Below are 21,675 nucleotides of genomic sequence, written 5' to 3'. Positions count from 1 at the left end.
GTATCTGTATTCTGTGTAGTCTGTGACAGCAGTGTGGCGGATGGTCCGTGGTCGACTTTCATTTTAATTGTGTGCCAATTTTGTTTTGTTTTTACTTTTATTATTACTTTAATTGAAACATCTTGAAAATAATTGTGTTAGCATTAATAACGCTCTCACCATGAAATCTAAACGACGTCATCATGACTCCTCTGACGAATCTGAAGAATCGGATGTAAGTGAAAAGTCGAGTAGTTCGTCTGATAGCGAAAGCGATGTTTCCTCAGTATCTGATCACCGGCATAAAAAGAAGAAGAAGAGAGCAGATTCCTCAGAATCTGAAAGTGACTCTGATGATCAAAAAAGAGCTAAGAAACGAAAACATAAGAAAAAGAAGAGGAAGCATGGTAAAAAGAAGCGTCGATCCGAATCTGAACAACATGAGTCTGATGACAACATATCAATTAGTGAGGGTGAAATATCTGTAAAGAAGAAAAGAAAACATAAGCATAAGCATTCTAAACGAGGACACGGATCATCTGAGGAGGAAGGTAAAACCATATCGATCTAGATTCTAGTCACATGCAAAATAAACAAAATGTATTGTTAATGTTTAAAAAATGTTTTAGAGCATGTCAGTGTTGAACGTCGTTTACACAGCGTTGTGAAGGAACGTCGTGCCGATTCTGAAGAACATCGACCTTCTAGAACATACTATCAGTAAGGCACATTTTGATATTTTAAGTTAATAAATCAAAATGAATATATTATTCATAGCTTAATAATTTATGATTATATAGGAAAGAGTACCCACAATCTGGTGGCAATGAATATGACAGGGAAAGTGAAGTTGAGAGGTTTTATCGGGGCTCTAGTAAGGATCGTAGACAACATTACCAGGATAATTACTATCTTGAGCCAGAGCGTGGTGAAAGGTTAGAACCTAGTACAGTTTAGCATTAACTTTCTATTATTCAGTTAGATTTGTCAATTCCATATAACATCATGGAAGAAACATTGAATAGGCATGTCATATATTTATTGCATCATCTAATAAATTTATGAAACAGACCCTTAAATGACTAAATTAATAAATTATCTTATTGAATATCAATAACTCCTTGGATATCCTTTACAAAATACTTGCATTGTAGATTTATTCATTTTGTACAAAAAAGCAAGAAAAAATATTACATTTTTACGTATTAATAGGTAGAAGGTGGATGTAGTGATAAAAGGCAGTTCTTCTTATTTCTCTAAACAATTTTTAGATATCCACAACAACAGGAAAGGTTTGATAGGAATAGAGATAAATATGGTCAGAGTAGTCAATACAATGAGTATAATCAAAGACCAAGGGAGTATGAACAGTACAAAAGGTTGGTGTAGTAAATATTGTAGTTCTTTTTAATTCTATAAATATCTTCATGATAATAACCACATGTCATATAGTTTTGTTTAAATTTCAACTGAACTCAATTTTATTTTACTCTATATACCTAGTTGTAATAGTTCTTATCAATTTTGTAAATAATTTTATGGAATGTTTATGTATGAGAGAAATTTGATAGTTCAGGAATTGTGGTATTCTTACATAAGTATGTACATTTTATATTACAAAAAAATTAAAATGTAAAAGGTAAAATATTTTTAGGAATCAACGCTATGATGACCAGAGACCAGATGAAGGTTACCAAAAACGCAGAAATGAACCCTATGTAAGGGATGACCCAAGAGGTAAATTAAAAATGTTTAAAAGGGGGTTTTTCTATATTAATAATAATATTGTTTTTTAAAGTGAAACTTTTATTACATCGTCTCAAACTTTTTGGTCTGTGTAGCGCATGTCGCGTGCCGGTCGAACAAATACGTATTTTGTGCCTAAGTTTCACTTTTACCGTGGTTTCATAAGCCACACAACATTTTTTATCATTTCTATGTGTTTTAAGCAATGATTTTGTAACAAATGTTTTCCTCATGTTGTAAAATAAAATAGCACAAGGTTACATAGATAAGGTTTCTGTTTCTTAAAATTGAACTTAGTTTTAACAATTATTATAATCAATGATTGACCACTTAATATCCTATTCAAAGTGATAGTTTAATATTATAGGTAATAAGTATAAGCAGTATGGTGAGAGAGGTCCTATGAGGAGGGAATTTCCGGACGAAAGGGAGTATCATCAAAGGTAAGGTATATTTTTTAAATATTAAGATTTAATGTGAATTCATTTTGGAGATTTCATCATAAATTTCTTCAGAATGTGTTTTGTTAGCATTTTACGTGTATTCTTTTAGTATGTTATTATTTTTACCATTTTATGTTAAGTCATTATTACTTTATGTCTCTTGTGATCTTTATGTCACATGTGTAATTGTCTGTGCTTATTCACTTTTTGTTTATTTGCCTATGTGTTTATAGCACATAGGAAATATTTTTAATTTTTATAAATATCATTTTCATTGCAACTATTTATTTAATATACATATTTTATAGATCATTCTTATAACAGATTATATTTTTATACAGGCGAGGTCCTCCTGAACCAGTACCATTCCGAGAAAGGGAATACCCTGAGAAGCGTGAGAGATTCCCTGAAGAAACACGCTCATCAGACAGGTAATACATCATTACAATCTTTCCTCTTTTTCTCTATAAATCATATTGGTGCTACAAACTAAGAAAATGTTAAAAATTGATTATCAAAAGAAACTTGTTGACACATTAAATATGCATATTCTATATTTCTCTCGTAACTGTGTCGCAAATCTGTAACGTGTATCTGTACCGCGTCGTTAAACAACTGTATTTGTTTTTACAGTGACATCTCTACAGAAAATTATAATGAGTGCAGACAGAATGTATTACTGTTACAAAGATATTTTAAAATTTTCACCATTAATAGTAACAGCTCTAGGCGGCTATGAAACATTATTGTTACGTTCGTTCAGAAAGCATACGCACATATCTGAGTATTTAGATTTATGGATATGTATAAGAGTTGAATGTTATTTTGAATTCCCAACATGGCCCTTCGTTTTTTACATTTTGCTACCACTGTTTATGAAAAAAAAAAAATATTTATAATATCAAATGAAGTAATCACCAAAGGACTTATTACAGTCACACAATATTAATGTTAGCCTATGCAATGATTGCGGAAAATAAAGAATAAGGAAGGAAAAATATTCATGGAAATTAATTCAGTTACGGAGAAAAAGGATTATCAAAGTTTGAATGTGGAAAATTGATAAACCATGTTGTATCTTACACCAATTGACTGACAATATTTTACTGCAAATTTTTCTTTTCGAAGACGCGAATTTTGTAGGAGATAAATTACCGTAAAAGATTTATTTGAAAACAAATGTATATGGCAGGAATAGAAGGACAGAATAAGGTCAGAGAATAGAAAAGTATTATTATATTTGATCAGCGGATGCCGCTCTCTTTTTTTCCACAATACAATAGTTGTTTAACAATGTTGCAACATAGTTGCGAGATTAATCATTTTTCAATTATAATGAGGCACTTAAAAGCAATGTCAGAATTGATTAAAAATGTGCACGCAATCGAAGCATTGATACCATTACGTAAAACCTAGAAGTACATACTAAGCTTTGGAATTTAATTATGAAAGCTAAGAGGCTAGAAGACTTATGTTTGAATATTGTGAACACTATTCAATACACCAAGACAAATGACTACCATAAAGCTTATGATATTCGACTTCAAAGAGAAACTCAAACAGCCTTCGTTAATTGGCTAATCAGATATGCTTCATTATTTGAACTACTATTGTAATAAGAGATATCCACGAATGGATGAAATCAGTAGGTATGTTTAAAATGAACCTGAATCATCGTTATTTGAAATCTGAATGGTAAGTGTATACGGAGTGTCAAACTACCTCGTGTGAAGATGTTTTTGATGTTTACGTTTAATATTTTATTTAAAATGTACTTATTAGGCCTTTATAAACGTTTTTTCCATTTAATTTGAAGTTCTATTAAAACGGTTTAAAAAATGTTATGCCGATGAAGAAATAGTACGTTTTTATTTAATTAAATAAAATTCGTTTATTTTCTTGATGGACAACATATGATTGGAAATTTGTCGATTAAAAAATTCTAAATGTTACATCGCTTGTTCTGAATATAAGTGACCAATTCATGGGAAAATGATGATTGTGTTTCAATCACAGGAGCAGAGACGTCCGCCGCGAAAGGTTGGGAAGGCCCGAAAAACCCATAGCACAAGAAAGGTACGCATTTATTTTTCTATTTATAATGACTAAAGATATATTGAAAGTTACTGTTATATCTAATACTAGCTGCTCGTCCCGGCTAGGGCTCCGTCCGGATTGAACCGGGATGAAAACATCATAAATTATAGCCTATGTTCATTGTTCATCAGGGATAATGTGGGATTCTACTGGTAAAATATTTTTTTAAATCAGTCCAGTAATCCGAAAAGGAGCCTATTCAATTCAAACAAACAATTTTCAAATCTTGCCTCTAATATTTATCTAATATTTTTAATTCTCGTGTCGCGATGTTTCTAATTAAAATCCAGACACACATCACCATCCACCGACACAGCTTTACCAATTCTAATGAAATTTTGTGTGCATAACGGTTAGGTCTGCGAATCGGACAACTTCTATTTTTCATACCATAAATTATAAGAGAAAGTCAAAACAGCGTTTGCCGGGATAGTTAGTTAGCTCTATATTATTATATCTCGGTAATGAGACGACGAATTATGAGTGGGAAAAAGAAAAATTACCAATCTTCTATTAGACGTGTAATATTCAAGACCAAATCTAAAACATAAAATATACATATATATCAAATTATATGATATTTTCGGGGATTCTGTTTGATCAAAAACATAAAATATTAAAATTGACTCGATAAAAAAAATCGCGTTACCTCTAATTTTCACCTCCGTGAAGTTGGCACCACACTTTGAAGTTAGAAAAATTTTAAAGGTTGTTCCAGGTTGTTCTAGGTTTGTTCTACATTGTTCCAGAATTTCATACAGCTGAGATTAAAAATTTTCGAGAAAAGTCAAAAAAACCGATTTTAGAGCTGGCACCGCACTTTTAAGATATCAACTTCTTTTTGGTTTTTTACGAATTATGTGAAAAATAAATTTTTTTCGGACGCGATATTTTGGAACAATATAGAACAAACCTAGAACAACTCAGAACAACCGCCAGAATCGTGATATCTTAAAAGTGCGGTGCCAACTTCTTTTTGGTTTTTTACGAATTTTGTGGAAAATAAATTTTTTTCGGACGCGATATTTTGGAACAATATAGAACAAACCTAGAACAACCTGGAACAACCTTTAAAGTTTTTCTAACTTCAAAGTGTGGTGCCAACTTCCCGGAGGTCAACTTCTTTTTGGTTTTTTACGAATTTTGTGGAAAATAAATTTTTTTTGGACGCGATATTTTGGAACAATATAGAACAAACCTAGACTAACTAACTTCAAAGTGCGGTGCCAACTTCTTTTTGGTTTTTTACGAATTTTGTGGAAAATAATTTTTTTTCGGACGCGATATTTTGGAACAATATAGAACAAACCTAGAACAACCTGGAACAACCTTTAAAATTTTTCTAACTTCAAAGTGTGGTGCCAACTTCCCGGAGGTCAACTTCTTTTTTTTGGTTTTTTACGAATTTTGTGGAAAATAATTTTTTTCGAACGCGATATTTTGGAACAATATAGAACAAACCTAGAACAACCTGGAACAACCTTTAAAATTTTTCTAACTTCAAAGTGCGGTGCCAACTTCATTTTGGTTTTTTACGAATTATGTGGAAAATATTTTTTTTTTCGGACGCGATATTTTGGAACAATATAGAACAAACCTAGAACAACTCAGAACAACCGCCAGAATCGTGATATCTTAAAAGTGCGGTGCCAGCTCTAAAATTTTTTGACTTTTCTCGAAAAGTTTTAATCTCAGCTGTATGAAATTCTGGAACAATGTAGAACAAACCTAGAACAACCTGGAACAACCTTTAAAATTTTTCTAACTTCAAAGTGTGGTGCCAACTTCCCGGAGGCCTAATTTTCACACTTTTACGATTTCTACTTGACACGATTTTTTTTGATAAAACGTTAGGTAACTTCGTGATTTTTTTTATCGAGTCAATTATAATATTTTATGTTTTAATATCATCTGGTTCATATATATTTTATTTTTTAGATTTGTTCTTAAATATCACATGTATCATCTAATAGAAGATTGGTAATTTTGCTTAACCTCTCCCCTCTCTTTGATTGCAACAAGGTAACACAATACCTATTTGTAGTTCTCAATTACTTGTACATGTATTTACATATATGTAAATCTAAATTGCAATAAATTTCCACTTTACTGCATTTGATTAACATAATTGATTAATTGGATCATTAATTAGCAAGGTTTTTACATTTTTGTACACATGCCAAAGTAATTACATCATGACGTAACTTCATCTTGAACTTGTTAAGTTATCCTCGGCTGCGCATGCATGAGCAAAGAAAATTCCAAATGGATATGAGATGTTTGTCCATTGTAAAAAGTTAATAGTAAAAGTGGCCTATTATGAGGCTATTTTTAACCAATCTTTCTAGCTTCCTAACAATCTCCAGACGCATGCAAAAAAACATTAAATAAAACTAGTGCGACATGAAATAATAACAAACAAACACACTGTATTTATAATAGGCATAGTAACGATTTATTATAATATTAGTTGGCAGAATAAGGACGATCTCAAGAAATAATCGTAACATCCTTCATAGAGTTTCCACGGTTTTCAGGGAATATTCCAGAAGCCCAGAAGAACGGTACAAGGAAAAGAGAAGAGTGGAGCATAAAGAAGAGAGAGGGGAACCGGATCGCGATAGAGACAGCTACAGGGAAAGGGGAGATCGCAGGCGGGAGTATAGTAGGGACAGACACAGGTCGAGCAACGATGCTCGTGCCGATAGAGGGCCAAGGGAGAGAAAGAGCAGGTGAGAGATAGAAAGATAAATAAAACGTTCAGGAAATTTATTTTTATTTTGATATTGACTACAAAGTGTTGTATAGTTAGTTACTAATTATATTTGGTCATTTAATAAATCAGGTTTGCTGATGCACACGAAAAGAAAGACTACAGCTGGGGCAAGACAGAAGTGAAGAAGGAAGGAAGTCAAACAGGAGAGAAGGAGAAACCTAACTTTGGTTTATCGGGCAAACTGACTGCTGACGCTAACACTGTCAACGGTGTCGTTATTAAATACACTGAGCCGGATGACGCTAAACAACCGAAAAGACGTTGGAGGTATGTTAATACGTATATATTTTTGCGTATTATTTGCAAAAAAATGTTTTATTTTTAATAATGTACGCAACATACGTTCTAATGATTACGCACGCGTCGCAGGTTCTACCCGTTCAAGGGCGACAAGGCACTGCCGATCCTGTACATCCACCGGCAGTCGTCGTTCCTGATCGGGCGCGACAAGAAGGTGTGCGACATCCCGCTGGAGCACCCGTCCATCAGCAAGCAGCACGCCGCGTTGCAGTACCGCGCCGCGCCCTTCCAGCGCGCCGACGGGACCACCGGCCGCCGCGTGCGCCCCTACGTCATCGACCTGGGTGAGTGTGTGTGCGCCGCGCCCCCAGCGACCAGCCGCTAATGATTAAGTATTCAACGTTACGTTTTATCGCGTTTAATCGCCTCGTTAGCCGCCACTCGCGTGCCGATTAAACGCACACGATGACGTGAACTTTATAAACGCCGGTGTAACGCTGCGTTTGCGCACGTTGTTTATACGCGGCAGATGCACACGGCTGACATACGGCATTCACGTGCGACGACTAAACGTGGCGTTTACACGCTGCGTTTTTTTAGATATGAGTTTAGACTAATAATATAAAAATATTCTGATAGTTCTTGGCAGGGTTGGAAAAAATCATGATTTTTTTAAAAAATCGAATAAAGCACGATTTATTGAAAAAATCCTAATTAATAATTACTTTTTTGATTTTTTCATTTTATTATTTAAGTACCTGTATTTTTGTGCAAAACGGAACGCACCGCGTGCCTAAAGAGACAGTACGGGGATTTCCCTTTAGTCTAACGTGCTATTGAATGTCAAACAAACTTTTTCCAGTGGTGAAGCAATTGTTTGGAGCGATAGCTTCTTCAGCTGCTGTAGAAAGAGTGTTTTCTACATTTGGAATTATTGACCCTAGTTTTTAATTAAGATATCTTAATCTGTTTTATGTTAATTTCTGTGAAAGAAAGTAAAATTAAACCTTTTTGTTTTAATCATTGATTTTTTTTTAAAAATGATTTAATCGTGCCAACCCTGGTTCTTGGACACCCTTAAATTAATAATGATACTAACTAACATTTCTATTACAATACTAGATTTCCGCCCGCGGCTTCGTCCGCGTTTTCAAAGGAAAACCCGCATAGTTCCCGTTCCCGTGGGATTTCCGGGATAAAACCTACCCTGTGTTAATCCAAGTTACCTTCTATATGTGTGCTAAATTTCATTGTAATCGGTTCAGTAGTATTTTTCCTGACGTATAGAAATTTTCCTGGCTTATCGAAATTTTCCTGTCTTATCGAAATTTTCCTGGCGTATAGAAATTTTCCTGACGTATAGAAATTTCCCTGCCTTATAGAAATTTTGCTGGCTTATAGAAATTTTCGAGACGCATAGAATTTTTCCTGACGTATAGAAATTTTCCTGGCTTATAGAATTTTTCCTGACGTATAGAAATTTTCCTGGCTTATAAAATTTTTCCTGAGGTATAGAAATTTTCCAGACTTACGGAAATTTTCCTGGCGTATAGAAATTTACCTTATTTAAAGAAATTTTCCTTTCTTATGGAAATTTTCCACCTTATAGAAATTTTCCTGACTTATAGAAATTTTCCTGACTTATAGAAATTTTTGCGGCAAAGAGAAATTTTCCTCACGTATACAAATTTTCCTGGCTTTTAGAATTTTTTCCTGACGTATAGATATTTTCCTGGCTTATATAAATTTTCCTGACGTATAGAAATTTTCCTGGCTTATATAAATTTTCCTGACGTATAGAAATTTTCCTGGCGTATAGAAATATTCCTTTCGTATGGAAATTTTCCGGACTTGAAACATTTTCCTGACTTATATAAATTTTCCTTATCTATAAAAATTTTCCCGACGTATAGAAATTTTCCTGACTTATCGCGGGCCTTGAGCGCGAGGACCGAATAGAGATATTCCGTAACGAAAAAAACCTCACGCTCCCCACTCCGACGGGCACGGAGGTGTGGCTTGAAGGCATGCTATGCAATAGCTTTACCGCGGCAGTCCCCGAGTGCCACACGTCTTATTTATTTTTAATTTTTTCTAGCTGGCCAGGCGAACTTCGTACCGCCCAGTCAATGAATGTCGTGTTATCTTTAGGCTATTGGCACAGTATTACAATATTATTTCCTACAGTAAGGAATCGCCTTTGATGTCGCGCGATGCCGCCGCCAGCGTAGGTACTTACGCTGGCACACGAAAATACGCTAGGGTTGCAACAAATGGGAAATAAAACAATTGTGATTATTAATATTATGATGAAATCATTTATTCATATGTACATTCAAAATAATTGCGATTATTAAATCTGATGTAATTATTTGTTCATAAATATATAATTACAGATATTGCACTGCTAAATATTATTTACGTGGACACTTTATTTTTGGATGTTCTTAATTGTATATTATAACATTTAACTAAGTAATGCATTCGCATTGGGATGTACAATCTGATTAGAAAATAATGAGGACAACATATACATAGCTTTCATTTTAATTCAACAGATACAATTAATACAATCTTTCTGAAATATTGTTTCCTTCTGGGATTTCAATGTAGATTTACATCCGTAAACGGAACAGTTTGTGCGCGCCATAATAGAATATGTAAGTACCTATGTATAATAAAATTATTACACAAAAAATACGACTGCGTCGTCCTTTCGCGCTAGGTAAAGCAAACTAAGCGTGTTTGCTTTACGCGGCCCGTGTCGCCCGACCCCCGCCAGTTCCCCTCCGTTTCTCTGCACAAGTACATTCGTCGCACTACTGTAGGAAATATGGTAATACTGTGCTATTGGGCTTATTGGAACTAATTTAGGCTTTGATGAATGGAATACAATGATACAAAATAAATAAAGTTATATAACAGCATTTTATTTCGATGAATAACACATAGGTATAGGAAAATAGAATAAAAAAAAAACAATAATTAGATACTTAATTACTTCATACACGTGCCAGAGAAAAATTATCGAATTAAACTACGTTTTGCAGCCTGGGATGCATTCGGATTAACTCTTTTCATTCTTTAGCTGGTGTCGACCACGAAATCGTTTCCTTTCACTTTAGTTATGATAGTTCTACCACTATCATCTTGTTGGCTGTGATAGTTTCTACAGTAAAGTTTCGTGGATTCCTTTTGGAACACTCGCTGTCAACCATGCATGGTGATTGGCGGTTGATGGTGCCACACGGTCCATGAATCATGTTCGTGATTAGAATATCATGTCATGTCGGTCTGGATCGGTTACAGGATTAGCAATACCCGCACATACAATTTCACCTATTTTATCTGCCCGAAGTCTTTCGACTAACCAAATTAAAATGTGTGCATCATAGAAATCTAAATAACAAGACACTAGAAGTCGTAAGCGTGCGTGACCTTGTCGCCACTCAGGTGATTTTCACATCACCAGTGCATTCGTCACTGTTCAGTTGCTCTGGAGACGTATGAGTGTATACATGGTGTGTTTCAGCAATTCCCATTGCGGAAATTCTTCCACAAGTTGTAATTATACTTATAAAGGAATAATATTTCATCGGAAAATATTTTTTTTTAGAAATAATGCCGTTTTTCCTTAAAATTATAGAATATTTACAAGTATTACGAGTGTAACCATAGTAATCGAAATAACAATGAATGACACAGTCGACCATTCTTATTATCACGTTTGTTCGTATTGGAGCAAAAAGTCTCATATACTTAGGGATGTTATTCTAAAATAAACCGTAAATTCGTGCGTTAGGATACATATTCAAAAGCTTAATTTAATAGTTAAGTTAGTTTTCACTAAAATCAAGCTGTCCAATAAAAGGCATAGTTTACTTGTGTGTACTGTTTAGCTTTCGGTTTGAATGTGTTGATTTTGGCGACAGCGGTTTTCATACGAATTATGACATTATAGCACTTCTATGTGTCTTGTTATTTAGATTTCTATGGTGTGCATGCTGCAAGCCTGATTTTTTTCATTCGATTGAATACATCCATCATTGAATAATCCGAAAGATGTGCTGCTTTAATCTAAGTAACTCATTGCTTGAAAACACGTGTGGTAATGTTGAGCCGATCACTTGATCATCTTGTCCGGGAAGCAGCAGTAGAATAATTTCCATCCATTTTGGATTTCATGTAAATGTAATGAATAGATCCAGGGCGACCATAATGACGAACATATTATTATGTCATTGCAACTTGCGCATATTCATGCGTATGACTTGGGCTACCTGTGTAGGTCGCCGATAAAATAGCACCTAAGCACCTAAATAGCCCAACATTTTCTGCATCTTCTTCTCTGTGCTAATTGCATCGCGTAAATGGATGTAATCTTCAAAACGCAATTTAGCTTGGTTCAACCGAATGAGTCATGGCCTCCGTTTCAGTTTTAACGTTATAATATAATTTCAACGCAATATTTTTGAAGCAGTCAATTTCTGAAAGCACGCGTAAACACAAATATTTGAGGAATTATTATGTATCTGCTTTAATTGCACTTTTCAATAATTGATTAAAAAAAAATACAGACAATAGTTTATTCACCCTTTTTACTTTTTAATTATTTTACACAAAATACATTTTTGAACGCATGAATGTCAAACAATATTTAGCGTATTTGACAGGATTGACAACTAATAATTGACATGTACGAAAATCAAAATTATTTTTATATTTTGAAATTTAAATACACGATGTTATGAGCAAAGTTGATATTATGTTGTCGATTCAAAAGTCTTTATTTAATGCGTTCTTCAATTCGAGTGGAACTGAGAGTACAAATACCGTCAAATGTTTGACAGAAAGAAGTGCTCAACTTTTATATGGGAAAATGGAATTGTCGTCTTACTCTATCGTTAGCAGTGCGCGCACGAGCAACTTTGTCTCCGCAACTATTTTGTCTCTCCCACCTATGGGCTAGTATGAAAGTGCGCGCACGTAGCGACGCAACTCCCCATACAAATTGATGGGAGAGACAAAATAGTTGCGGAGACAAAGTTGCTCGTGCGCGCTAGCTCTTACTCGCAATTTTCCTTATTTGCTCACCGTTTAGACCTACCCTGGACTACGACAAACATTTTAAAACTAAAATCAGCTCAATCGGCCCAGCCGTTGTCGAGTTTTAGCGAGACTAACGAACAGCAATTCATTTTTATATATATAGATGTACAATATACATGGTTTACATCAATCAGAAATAAATGATTTTCTACATTAACATTTACAGATTCAGCGAATGGCACATTTGTAAACAACAAGAAGATTGAACCGCGTCGGTATGTGGAGCTGCTAGAGAGGGATGTCGTTAAATTTGGTTTCTCTCAACGCGAGTACGTGTTGCTACATGAAAATAGGTAAATTACTTTTTGTTCAGTATATTATTTAAATTTTATTGAAGTGAAATTTCTGTACATGTATACGTAATACCGTCACGTTACTCCATAAGGCGACGATTTTGGTATCTCTGAAATTTGCCAAAGAAGTTTCACTTCTAACACGTGTCGTCGGCGCTCACACACGCTCTTTTTTCAACTAGCATTGCACTAAAGAAAATTCCTCGATAATATCACTCTAACCTCCTACATCTCCAGACATAAAAATGTCATCATAAAATAGCTTCTTTGTGCAAATTTTTTTGATAATCGCACAAATGACAAAATACTAGCATCAAATTTAGTGTAATTAATATGTTCATTCAACTTTTTTGCCAGACCAGGATGTCATCCACAATTCCTTCAATTAAAAAAAATTGGTTGTTTGTAAAGTAGGTTTACGATCGAGATGTTTACGTGATAACATAATGCAGTGGCAGCGCTCGAGATGAGACGGGAGATCGGTCCGTCTCTCTCTCTCGTTATACCTGCGATCGCGCTCGTGAGGTTTTGGTGTGACACAAGTTTCTGAACATGTCACCCGACTAAAACGATTTTAAAAACGTTATCACGTTAAAAACAATTTTCTCTCAACAGTAAGGATGACGCACAAGACGACGACCAAGACGCCGCTCTACCGGTGGCCACTACTGACAAGATCAAGCAAGAGAAACGCGCCAAGGAAGAAGCTGCTGCTGACGGATAAACTAATTAAATGGGCCCTCTTCACAATGGGCAGCGTTGGCCCAACAAATGATCGTCAATGTTTGCCGCCATTTGGGCGATTATGAAAAAAACATTTAAAATGACGGCCGAACATACATTTCGGCGTTACACTATCGTAATTACCTCTACTCGCCCAACACTGCAAATTGTGAAGAGGGCCCGTTACGCAAATATATGGACAAATTATAATAGCTTTATCTCCTTCTGTCGTTTAGTTTTGTCGTAGAGTGAGAAAGATACATTGACACTTTTTAGTATAAGTAATTGTCTCGGTTATCAACCACATCACGACAGAAAGAGATAGAGCTATAGGATAAATAAATTCAAACTATAACTAACATTTTTTTGTTCCTTTATCACCTGAAAATTCAGTTAATAAAGCCACTCTTTGGGAAAAAACGTTGTTATTGTTTATTGCATGACGTTGTTGATAAAAAAATTGTAGATTCTAAGACAATAAATCTTTGACTTATTCCTAAGAAAACTGTTGCTTATTTAAGCGTTTTATCGATACTTTATTGTAAATTTAAGTACTCTTACTCGATTCTATCAGCTACAAGACTTTTTTACAATATCATGTCATCGTAGTTTCAAGTTTAAGCTACTTGCTTCCTTCCGATGATGCCTATAGCAATGAATACGTTTTTAAGGTGTTTATAGGTTTAAATCGTAAAGCATTGAGTTATTATCAAAAAGTGTTTTATTTAATTACTAAAACTTTATAAGAAGTATTTTCGTTCTTTTTCATTCTTTACCTTAATCTATAACGAACTAGTATCTACAATAGTAATGAGGTTTAGAACTGTTATTTATAAAATATCTCAAGATATTTCATAAAGCGACATACATACGTTTATGTAATTAATTTTTAATTTTAAGGAATAGTCCTAGTAATGTATAAGATCAACTTAATCTATTTGGTATACTTGGTATATCGTTAGAAACCTTAAATTTATTCTTATAATAAAATCTTTTAGGGTGTAAAATAAAACACTTGTGGTATCGTACATAAATTTATTGTTATAAGATACTATCTTAATAGTTTACAAATAAATGCATTACTATGAAAACATCTTTGATTTTTACTCAACAATCCCAACTCCCCTACCCTATACTTATATTTACAATAAAACTAAACCAACACAATCAAAAGAAACAACCGTTTTTGCGGCATTCGCATGTCGCAAGGAATCAAATTCCAATTAGGCTAGAAGGTTAATTTTTTCACTGCTTCAAGGGACCACAGTCGATATGAGTCAGCTTACAAGCTGGCAGCATGTGTTCCTGAGATAACGGGTCTTGACAGACGGACCATAAGGGTTCTGTTTTTTCCTTTTGTGTTTTGGAACCCTAAAAATATGGTTGGGGCTACTGTGCTGTATTTTAATATAAACTTTGTCTTATTTTAACCTTCCATACATCCTCTTATTAATTTTCACTTTCCCCACTGCTATCTGCTACCTGTGAAAATAATCATTTTATCGGAAAATTCAACTTTGAAACAAAACTAAGAAGGGTATGTAACAGCAGCTCTATTAGACTACAAGCCCGCATAGGACAAAAATATGGGTCAAATGAACCACCAGGGGACATATCTAGAACGATAGCAGAGCAAAAAATAATAAGATTCATCACTATGCCGTCACTTGTAAGCTGTCCAACTGAGTGCAGATGAGAATTGAAAAGTACAGGTAGACTCGGTAAATTTTGGTCATATGATTTTGTACGGCATTCTTAACCATCGATAGATCCATTAAAAATAATAAGAAACCGCTCAGTGCCGTACAAAAATGGTGGTCCACCAAGTCGGAATTTTTATTTAATTTCCGAGAGTTACCGGGGGTAAATTTGGTCATTTGACCATGTACGGCATCTGTGTCATACTATTGCTATACTGCTTTTAATCCATTATTCCGCAACGCCGTACAAAAATCATGGGGACAAGGGGAAAAAATCGAGAGTTGCAATCCGCTCTCTTTCCCCACTCCAGGGGGTCATTTGACTAAGTACGGCTTCGGTTCCAAAACATTATCTAGCACTCAAAAGTACTATTAAAAGCAATGCCGTCAAAAAATAATTGTTCTTTTAAATGTATACCAATAATCATCTTAATTTCATCGAATTCTTGATATAAAGAGCTGTAAGGTCATTTGACCCTGTACGGGAACTTTTTTTTTAACATGATATTGTAAAATTCAATTGTTGTATAGTATTGCCGTTCAAAAGAAACCGTTCTAAAAAAAGTTATAGAGAAATGTAAAACCAGAAATTTTGTTAAAGTTTAAACATCGTAGATTAATGAAATATAATAGTTTTCTACACTTTATCCGTTGTTTTAAATAGTATTAACATAGATAAATTAGGAAAAAACGATGCCGTACATTTTTGTGCAGACCACATCTTTTAGGCTGATGAAAGCGACGAAAGCTACAATTTTAAGGGTGCTTTATGGCCATTCGATACAGTACGGCATTAACATATTTTTACCCAACTACGGCAAAGCAAAAGGAGGGTTATGGTTGTTTACAGGTCATGTATGTATGTTCATCTATTCCCTCGTAACTTCTAAACTACTTATCAGAATTCGACAAATGACATATCATTAGAAGCGTCTGAATTGTTCACTGGATAACCAGCGACCAGCTAGCTAAAGGCTATATGGGGTTTCACAAAATCTAATGTGGCGCCCTCTAGCGGACAAAACATACAGAGTAAAAAAATAAAGTTAAGATAAATATGCAGTGTTTGGTATCATTTGAAAGCGCTTTACTTGTACATTTTGAATATGTATATATTACTAGCATTTGCTTGTGACTTTACCTGTATTCATGGACTGATTGCATATAATTCACATCTTTTCGTTCATAGCTTTTTTATTAGTTCATCAATTTAACGGAGTCCATTCTACCTGACTCCGACTTTCCAAGGTGATAATTAACCACCTCGAGCTTCTTAATATTAATGTATATTTATATTTTATTATAAAAATATAAAGCAAACATTTCGTTATATGGATTTTTTTCTTTTTCAGATTTTTCCCCTTTGAACCAACGAAAATGTACGGCACATGAAAAAATATTATCTATGCATAAAATACTTTAAAAATAAATTTATTTCGTGTTGTGTCAAATGACCCCCTAGAGTGGGGAAAGAGAGGGGATTACAACTCTCGATTTTTTCCCCTTGTCCCCATGATTTTTGTACGGCGTTGCGGAATAATGGATTAAAAGCAGTATAGCAATAGTATGACACAGATGCCGTACATGGTCAAATGACCAAATTTACCCCCGGTAACTCTCGGAAATTAAATAAAAATTCCGACTTGGTGGACCACCATTTTTGTACGGCACTGAGCGGTTTCTTATTATTTTTAATGGATCTATCGATGGTTAAGAATGCCGTACAAAATCATATGACCAAAATTTACCGAGTCTACCTGTACTTTTCAATTCTCATCTGCACTCAGTTGGACAGCTTACAAGTGACGGCATAGTGATGAATCTTATTATTTTTTGCTCTGCTATCGTTCTAGATATGTCCCCTGGTGGTTCATTTGACCCATATTTTTGTCCTATGCGGGCTTGTAGTCTATATATAATTCCATACAGAGATAATACGTGCGGTCACCACCAATATATAAAGACGACTGACGGATTTTTGAATTTTTTGACTGACAGGCTACCGTCACCTATCGCCTTTTTAGAGGACGCAATTTTATTTTTTTGATGTGTAGGGGGGGTCAGTGTGAAGCTATCACCAAGTTTGTGGGGTCGCCACCCTTGTCCCACGGCCGCCATCTTGAAAATAGCGGTTGAAATGGTTTTTACGATATATCTCTTAAACTATTTATCTGATAATAAAACAATGTTAACATTATTCGTTGCAAATTAAATTCTCTACAACTTAGGTTCAGTAACTTTTTGTCGTAGAACTATAAACAAAAAAGTTATAAGCGAAAATGTTCAGAAATTCGAGATGTTTATATTTTTCAATAAAACTTTTTTTTATAAGTTTACGAAGAAATTATATCAGACCATTTTTGTAGATTGTTTTTCGTAGAACAACTTTTATTTACAACATTTTTTCATTAAGTAAATAGCTAAGGTTTTACAGCCATCCGAAGTGAGTACTATTTTAAGTACTCTTTACTATACAGAATACGATATATTATGTGTGTACTAATAATAATTTGTCACTAGTAATTATTTTATTTTTGTTATAATAATATTTTTAATAATTAATTTTACAATATTATTAATAATTAATTATTGAATCTTTTCCCCACAACCCAGGAGGTAGTCTGGAAGTGCGTTTTTTTTTTACGTCGAAAAGCAGGGCTGAAATGTTCTGCAGTGTGCTTCCATTGTTGTGGAGTCTGGGAAAAGAGTCAATAGCCAATTTATTATGTATAGTTACTACTGAAAAATAGTACTCACTTCTGAGCGCTGTAAAACCTTAGCTATTGACGTAATGAAAAAATGTTGTATATAAAAGTTGTTCCTCGAAAAACAATCTACAAAAATAGTCTTATATCATTTCTTCGTAAAATGATAAAAAAAAGTTTTATTGAAAAATATAAATAGCTCTAATTTCTGAACATTTTCGCTTATAACTTTTTTATTTATAGTTCTATGACAAAAAGTTACTGAATCAAAGTTGTAGAGAATTTAATTACAACAAATAATGTTAAAATTGTTTTATTTTCAGATAAATAGTTTAAGAGATATATCGTTAAAACCATTTCAACCGCTATTTTCAAGATGGCGGCCATGGGACAAGGGTGGTGACCCCACAAACTTGGTTTTAGCTTCACACTGACCCCCCCTACACATCAAAAAAATAAAATTGCGTCCTCTAAAAAACTCAAGGTCAGGCCTAAAAAATGTAACATTTCAATGGATCATGTGTATGACTCTGAATTGACTCCTATTTCTTTTGAACAAGTGCATTGTTTAGGGCACTTACGATTCAATGATTCGGGTGTTTCTGGAAATACGATAATTAGCGAAGATCTGCATGCGCATTATTAATTTTGGAGTACTGTAAGTAGGTTAGTGGTACGTTACCTCTCTACGAAGATAAATTTGATAGACGTCAAATGTTGCCTATTAAATTGGCTCCACTATAGTACCCAGATAATTCAGTTTTTAGATTTGGTTAGGTACCTTCCAGGTCAAAGCCAGGGTGTGAGAGTGGGGCAAGCGCCCCACCCTGCCTCACCATGGCTACGCCCATGCGACATAGGATACGTTTATGAAATTAATTTGTAATTTTGAGGAATAGTCCTAGTAATGTATAAGATCAACTTAATCTATTTGGTATACTTGGTATATCGTTAGAAACCTTAAATTTATTCTTATAATAAAATCTTTTAGGGTGTAAAATAAAACACTTGTGGTATCGTACATAAATTTATTGTTATAAGATACTATCTTAATAGTTTACAAATAAATGCATTACTATGAAAACATCTTTGATTTGTACTCAACAATCCCAACTCCCCTACCCTATACTAATATTTACAACGAGACATTATTTACAAATCGTTAAATAAATAAATATTTAATTTAAACACTAAGCGAATAGTTCGGTGGAATAATGATTATAAATTGCCTAATATCACAGTTTAAAATGGAGTCTTAAATATATGTTTGTCGAAGTCTTCTTGTCGAGATTGGGACGAGCTCGGTCGGGGCTCTCTCGTGAAGGAACTCTGCACGCCTTCGCATAGAGACGCACGTTTCACGATGCCGTTTCTGAGAGGGATTATTGTGGCGTTTGGCGGCCTCACGTTAGTTCTGAGCGAATGAGTTCTGTACAAGGGGGGTTTTATTAGCCTATTGGGTGCTACTCCTACTATGGAATGTCGCGAGAACGGCGCGTATGTGAGCGGAGATCTTGGTATTTCGTAACCGTCGCATATTGTGCCGGACGGCGAGTCACTGTCGTACATGAGCTCTAAGTATTTCGGTGTCCGCTGCGGCAGTAAGTGCGATGGTTCCATCTGTTGTTCTGGGAAGTCTTCATCTGTGAATAGACAATTTATTATAAATAACATTGTAATATAAAAACACAATCATAATACGTAACACACAGGTTACAAAATAGAGCATGCGATATCGTTCAGGCAAATAGGTTTTAGTAAAGTACATGCTTTTACAAAATATGTTCACATTCTCATTATATCAACGCGAAAAAGAACAGTATATGGTTATGATTATAATATATTTTCACGTGTTATGTTTTCTAAACGTACCTAAACAGGCGTTGTCATTCTCGTCGAGCAGATAGGTGCGGTTGTCGACAGCATCTGAACATGCGCATGCGCATAACAATATTAGTAAAGATGGGCTCGGGAATTTGCAATATCATGTTCTACGTTTTAAATTAAAAGTTATTATGCACACTCTGCTGATTTGGTTTAAATTAATTATATCTTTTATTTTAATTAAGCTTTTTAAGCAAATGGAAAAATGTAATTAAAATACACCCTTATTATCGGATTTTATGCGATATATTACACAATCTTTTTTTGAAATTAAACTTCTTTAGGGCGCGAAAATTTCAAGGTGGCAAAATGGCAATACCCTCACGTCGGTCGTCGTGTAGTTTCACTTCTGACATGTGTGCACGGCACACAGATTTTTTATTATTATAAGCATAATTTTATTGTTTATTGTTAGTAATGAGTAAGGTGTAGGACATGCTATGCACATGAAAATAGTATTGATATTATATTTAACAAAATAAAACACATTAAAATGCAAGAAGCGTTTAAAATGGAACAAAAGTAGATCATGTCTAATGTATTTCAAGTCATACAATATGAAAGGGGGCGTCCATTCACTCACGCGCATGGCACTCGCGACACGTGTGCTCCAGCCACAAAGCAGATACGAAGAAGAGATGCCGTAAGTCATTTTCTATATAGTATCGGGTGACGCTAGTGCGCGGGGGTGAGGGGGACGTTACGCAATGCACCGCCAGTATCGCCATCTAGGATAGCTTGAATAGCTTGAATTAGAATCTGTGACGTCAGGACAACACTCACCGTCCCCCAGCAGCGTGAGGTAGTGGTGCGCGGGGTCGGCGGGCGGCGGGGGCAGCGGGGCGCGCGGGGCGGAGTCGCGCAGTGACGTCACCGCAAACAGGCACTCGCGGAACGACGGCCGGGCCTCCGCGCTGTAGCTCCAGCACTTCTGCAGCAGCTCGTAACTGGGGAGTGGCGGTTACAATGTTTATAACGGAAAAAATAAAAAATAAAAATTTTTTTTTCAATGTTTTTAACAATAACGTAGTTTGGATAGAATAAGAAATATAGATGTAAGAATTACTCAATTTATTTTTTTTCGATTCCAATACCATTTCAATATTTGTAACATAATTTTGCGTAGGCCTTATTTTATTTTATAAAAAACAAAAGATAAAATGGAATTAAACGAAAAAGCCCATTCGTAACATTATCCCTACAACAACAAACAACGCTATGTTCAACTCACAGCTGCGTGGGACAGTTGGGCGGTCGGTCGGGCGTGCCGCCCGCGCGCACGAAGCCCAGCACCTGCCGGTTGGTGCGCCCCGGGTACGGCTGCGCGCCCAGCGACAGCACCTGTACACATAACACTTACACTTTACACTTACACTTTACACTTGCACTTTACATGCAATTTCTATAACTAGAAACTTATTAGAATAACATTACAGAACACCCCGGACACTCCATACAAAATTATCGTTTTGACAGTCACACTGTAGAGACTGCAAATGTGTGTGTTAACGCTTTATGGTTGGCACATTTGTAACTAGCGTAAAAAAAGTTCGCGTTTTTCTGATGAAATACATCCGTAAACAGCACAATATCTAACCATTTTCTACGAAAAACGATAATCACAAATCCAAAATAATAAAATTGATTAATGTTGTCAATCTTCGTTGCGTATCGTCCTTGCAGAAAAATGCGGACCATTTATAGCCTGATCGTGCGGGGTGAGGTAAGTGTTTAATTTTGGCGGGAGGCGGAGAGTGTCCAGTGTGTGTTAACTTTACACTTGCACTTTACATGCAATAGTTATAGAAAGTTATTAGTGCAGTAACATTACAGTGATGCACCCTACCCTTTCTATAAGAACTACATTAATCTTTAAATTATATGGCTAGTTTCACAGTTTATAGCTATGCATTGTTTTTTTACCCTGTTTAAAAAAATAAACACATTATAAAAGAAATATCTTCATAATTTGAAAGTGAT

General features: G+C 35.0%; 2 protein-coding genes across 3 annotated transcripts in view; one reads left to right on the top strand and one right to left on the bottom strand.

The window, feature by feature from the left end:
* The first annotated feature begins 28 nt into the window (after window positions 1-28).
* LOC149482861 (uncharacterized) lies at window positions 29-14,490 on the top strand. Of its 2 annotated transcripts, XM_089703667.1 has the most exons (13): window positions 29-530; window positions 609-699; window positions 780-914; window positions 1,251-1,358; window positions 1,634-1,716; window positions 2,093-2,168; window positions 2,510-2,599; window positions 4,185-4,244; window positions 6,803-6,997; window positions 7,111-7,308; window positions 7,411-7,625; window positions 12,557-12,683; window positions 13,299-14,490. In XM_089703667.1, the coding sequence occupies exons 1-13, from the start codon at window positions 161-163 to the stop codon at window positions 13,405-13,407; spliced, it is 1,857 nt and encodes a 618-aa protein (XP_089559793.1). In that variant the 5' UTR covers window positions 29-160; the 3' UTR covers window positions 13,408-14,490. The 2 variants fall into 2 exon arrangements, with proteins under 2 accessions (XP_089559793.1, XP_089559794.1); XM_089703668.1 differs by lacking the exons at window positions 780-914; window positions 1,251-1,358.
* A 4,342-nt stretch (window positions 14,491-18,832) lies between these two features.
* Window positions 18,833-21,675, bottom strand: part of sev (receptor protein-tyrosine kinase sevenless) — a 34,775-nt gene continuing 31,932 nt past the window's right edge. The window contains exons 35-38 of the mRNA XM_089703669.1: window positions 20,927-21,036; window positions 20,479-20,642; window positions 19,684-19,737; window positions 18,833-19,454 (exon numbers count right to left, since the gene is read on the bottom strand). Coding sequence (XP_089559795.1) covers window positions 19,054-19,454; window positions 19,684-19,737; window positions 20,479-20,642; window positions 20,927-21,036 — 729 coding nt within the window. The 3' untranslated portion in view covers window positions 18,833-19,053. The remainder of the gene's footprint in view (window positions 19,455-19,683; window positions 19,738-20,478; window positions 20,643-20,926; window positions 21,037-21,675) is intronic.

This window comes from Colias philodice, chromosome 14, assembly GCF_061535455.1.
Source record: "Colias philodice isolate Cphi_HAF_F1 chromosome 14, ilColPhil1 Martin Lab GWU primary, whole genome shotgun sequence".
Lineage (NCBI taxonomy): Eukaryota > Metazoa > Arthropoda > Insecta > Lepidoptera > Pieridae > Colias > Colias philodice.
This window is presented reverse-complemented; position numbering and strand designations above follow the sequence as displayed.

What these genes read in the sequence shown, in the direction of transcription:
- LOC149482861 (XM_089703667.1), top strand. Translation starts at nt 161, where the DNA reads ATGAAATCTAAACGACGTCATCATGACTCCTCTGACGAATCTGAAGAA. An exon ending in CGGATCATCTGAGGAGGAAG is followed by an intron (nt 531 to 608) that starts GTAAAACCATAT and finishes AAAATGTTTTAG; the next exon opens with AGCATGTCAGTGTTGAACGT. An exon ending in GAAACACGCTCATCAGACAG is followed by an intron (nt 2,600 to 4,184) that starts GTAATACATCAT and finishes TTTCAATCACAG; the next exon opens with GAGCAGAGACGTCCGCCGCG.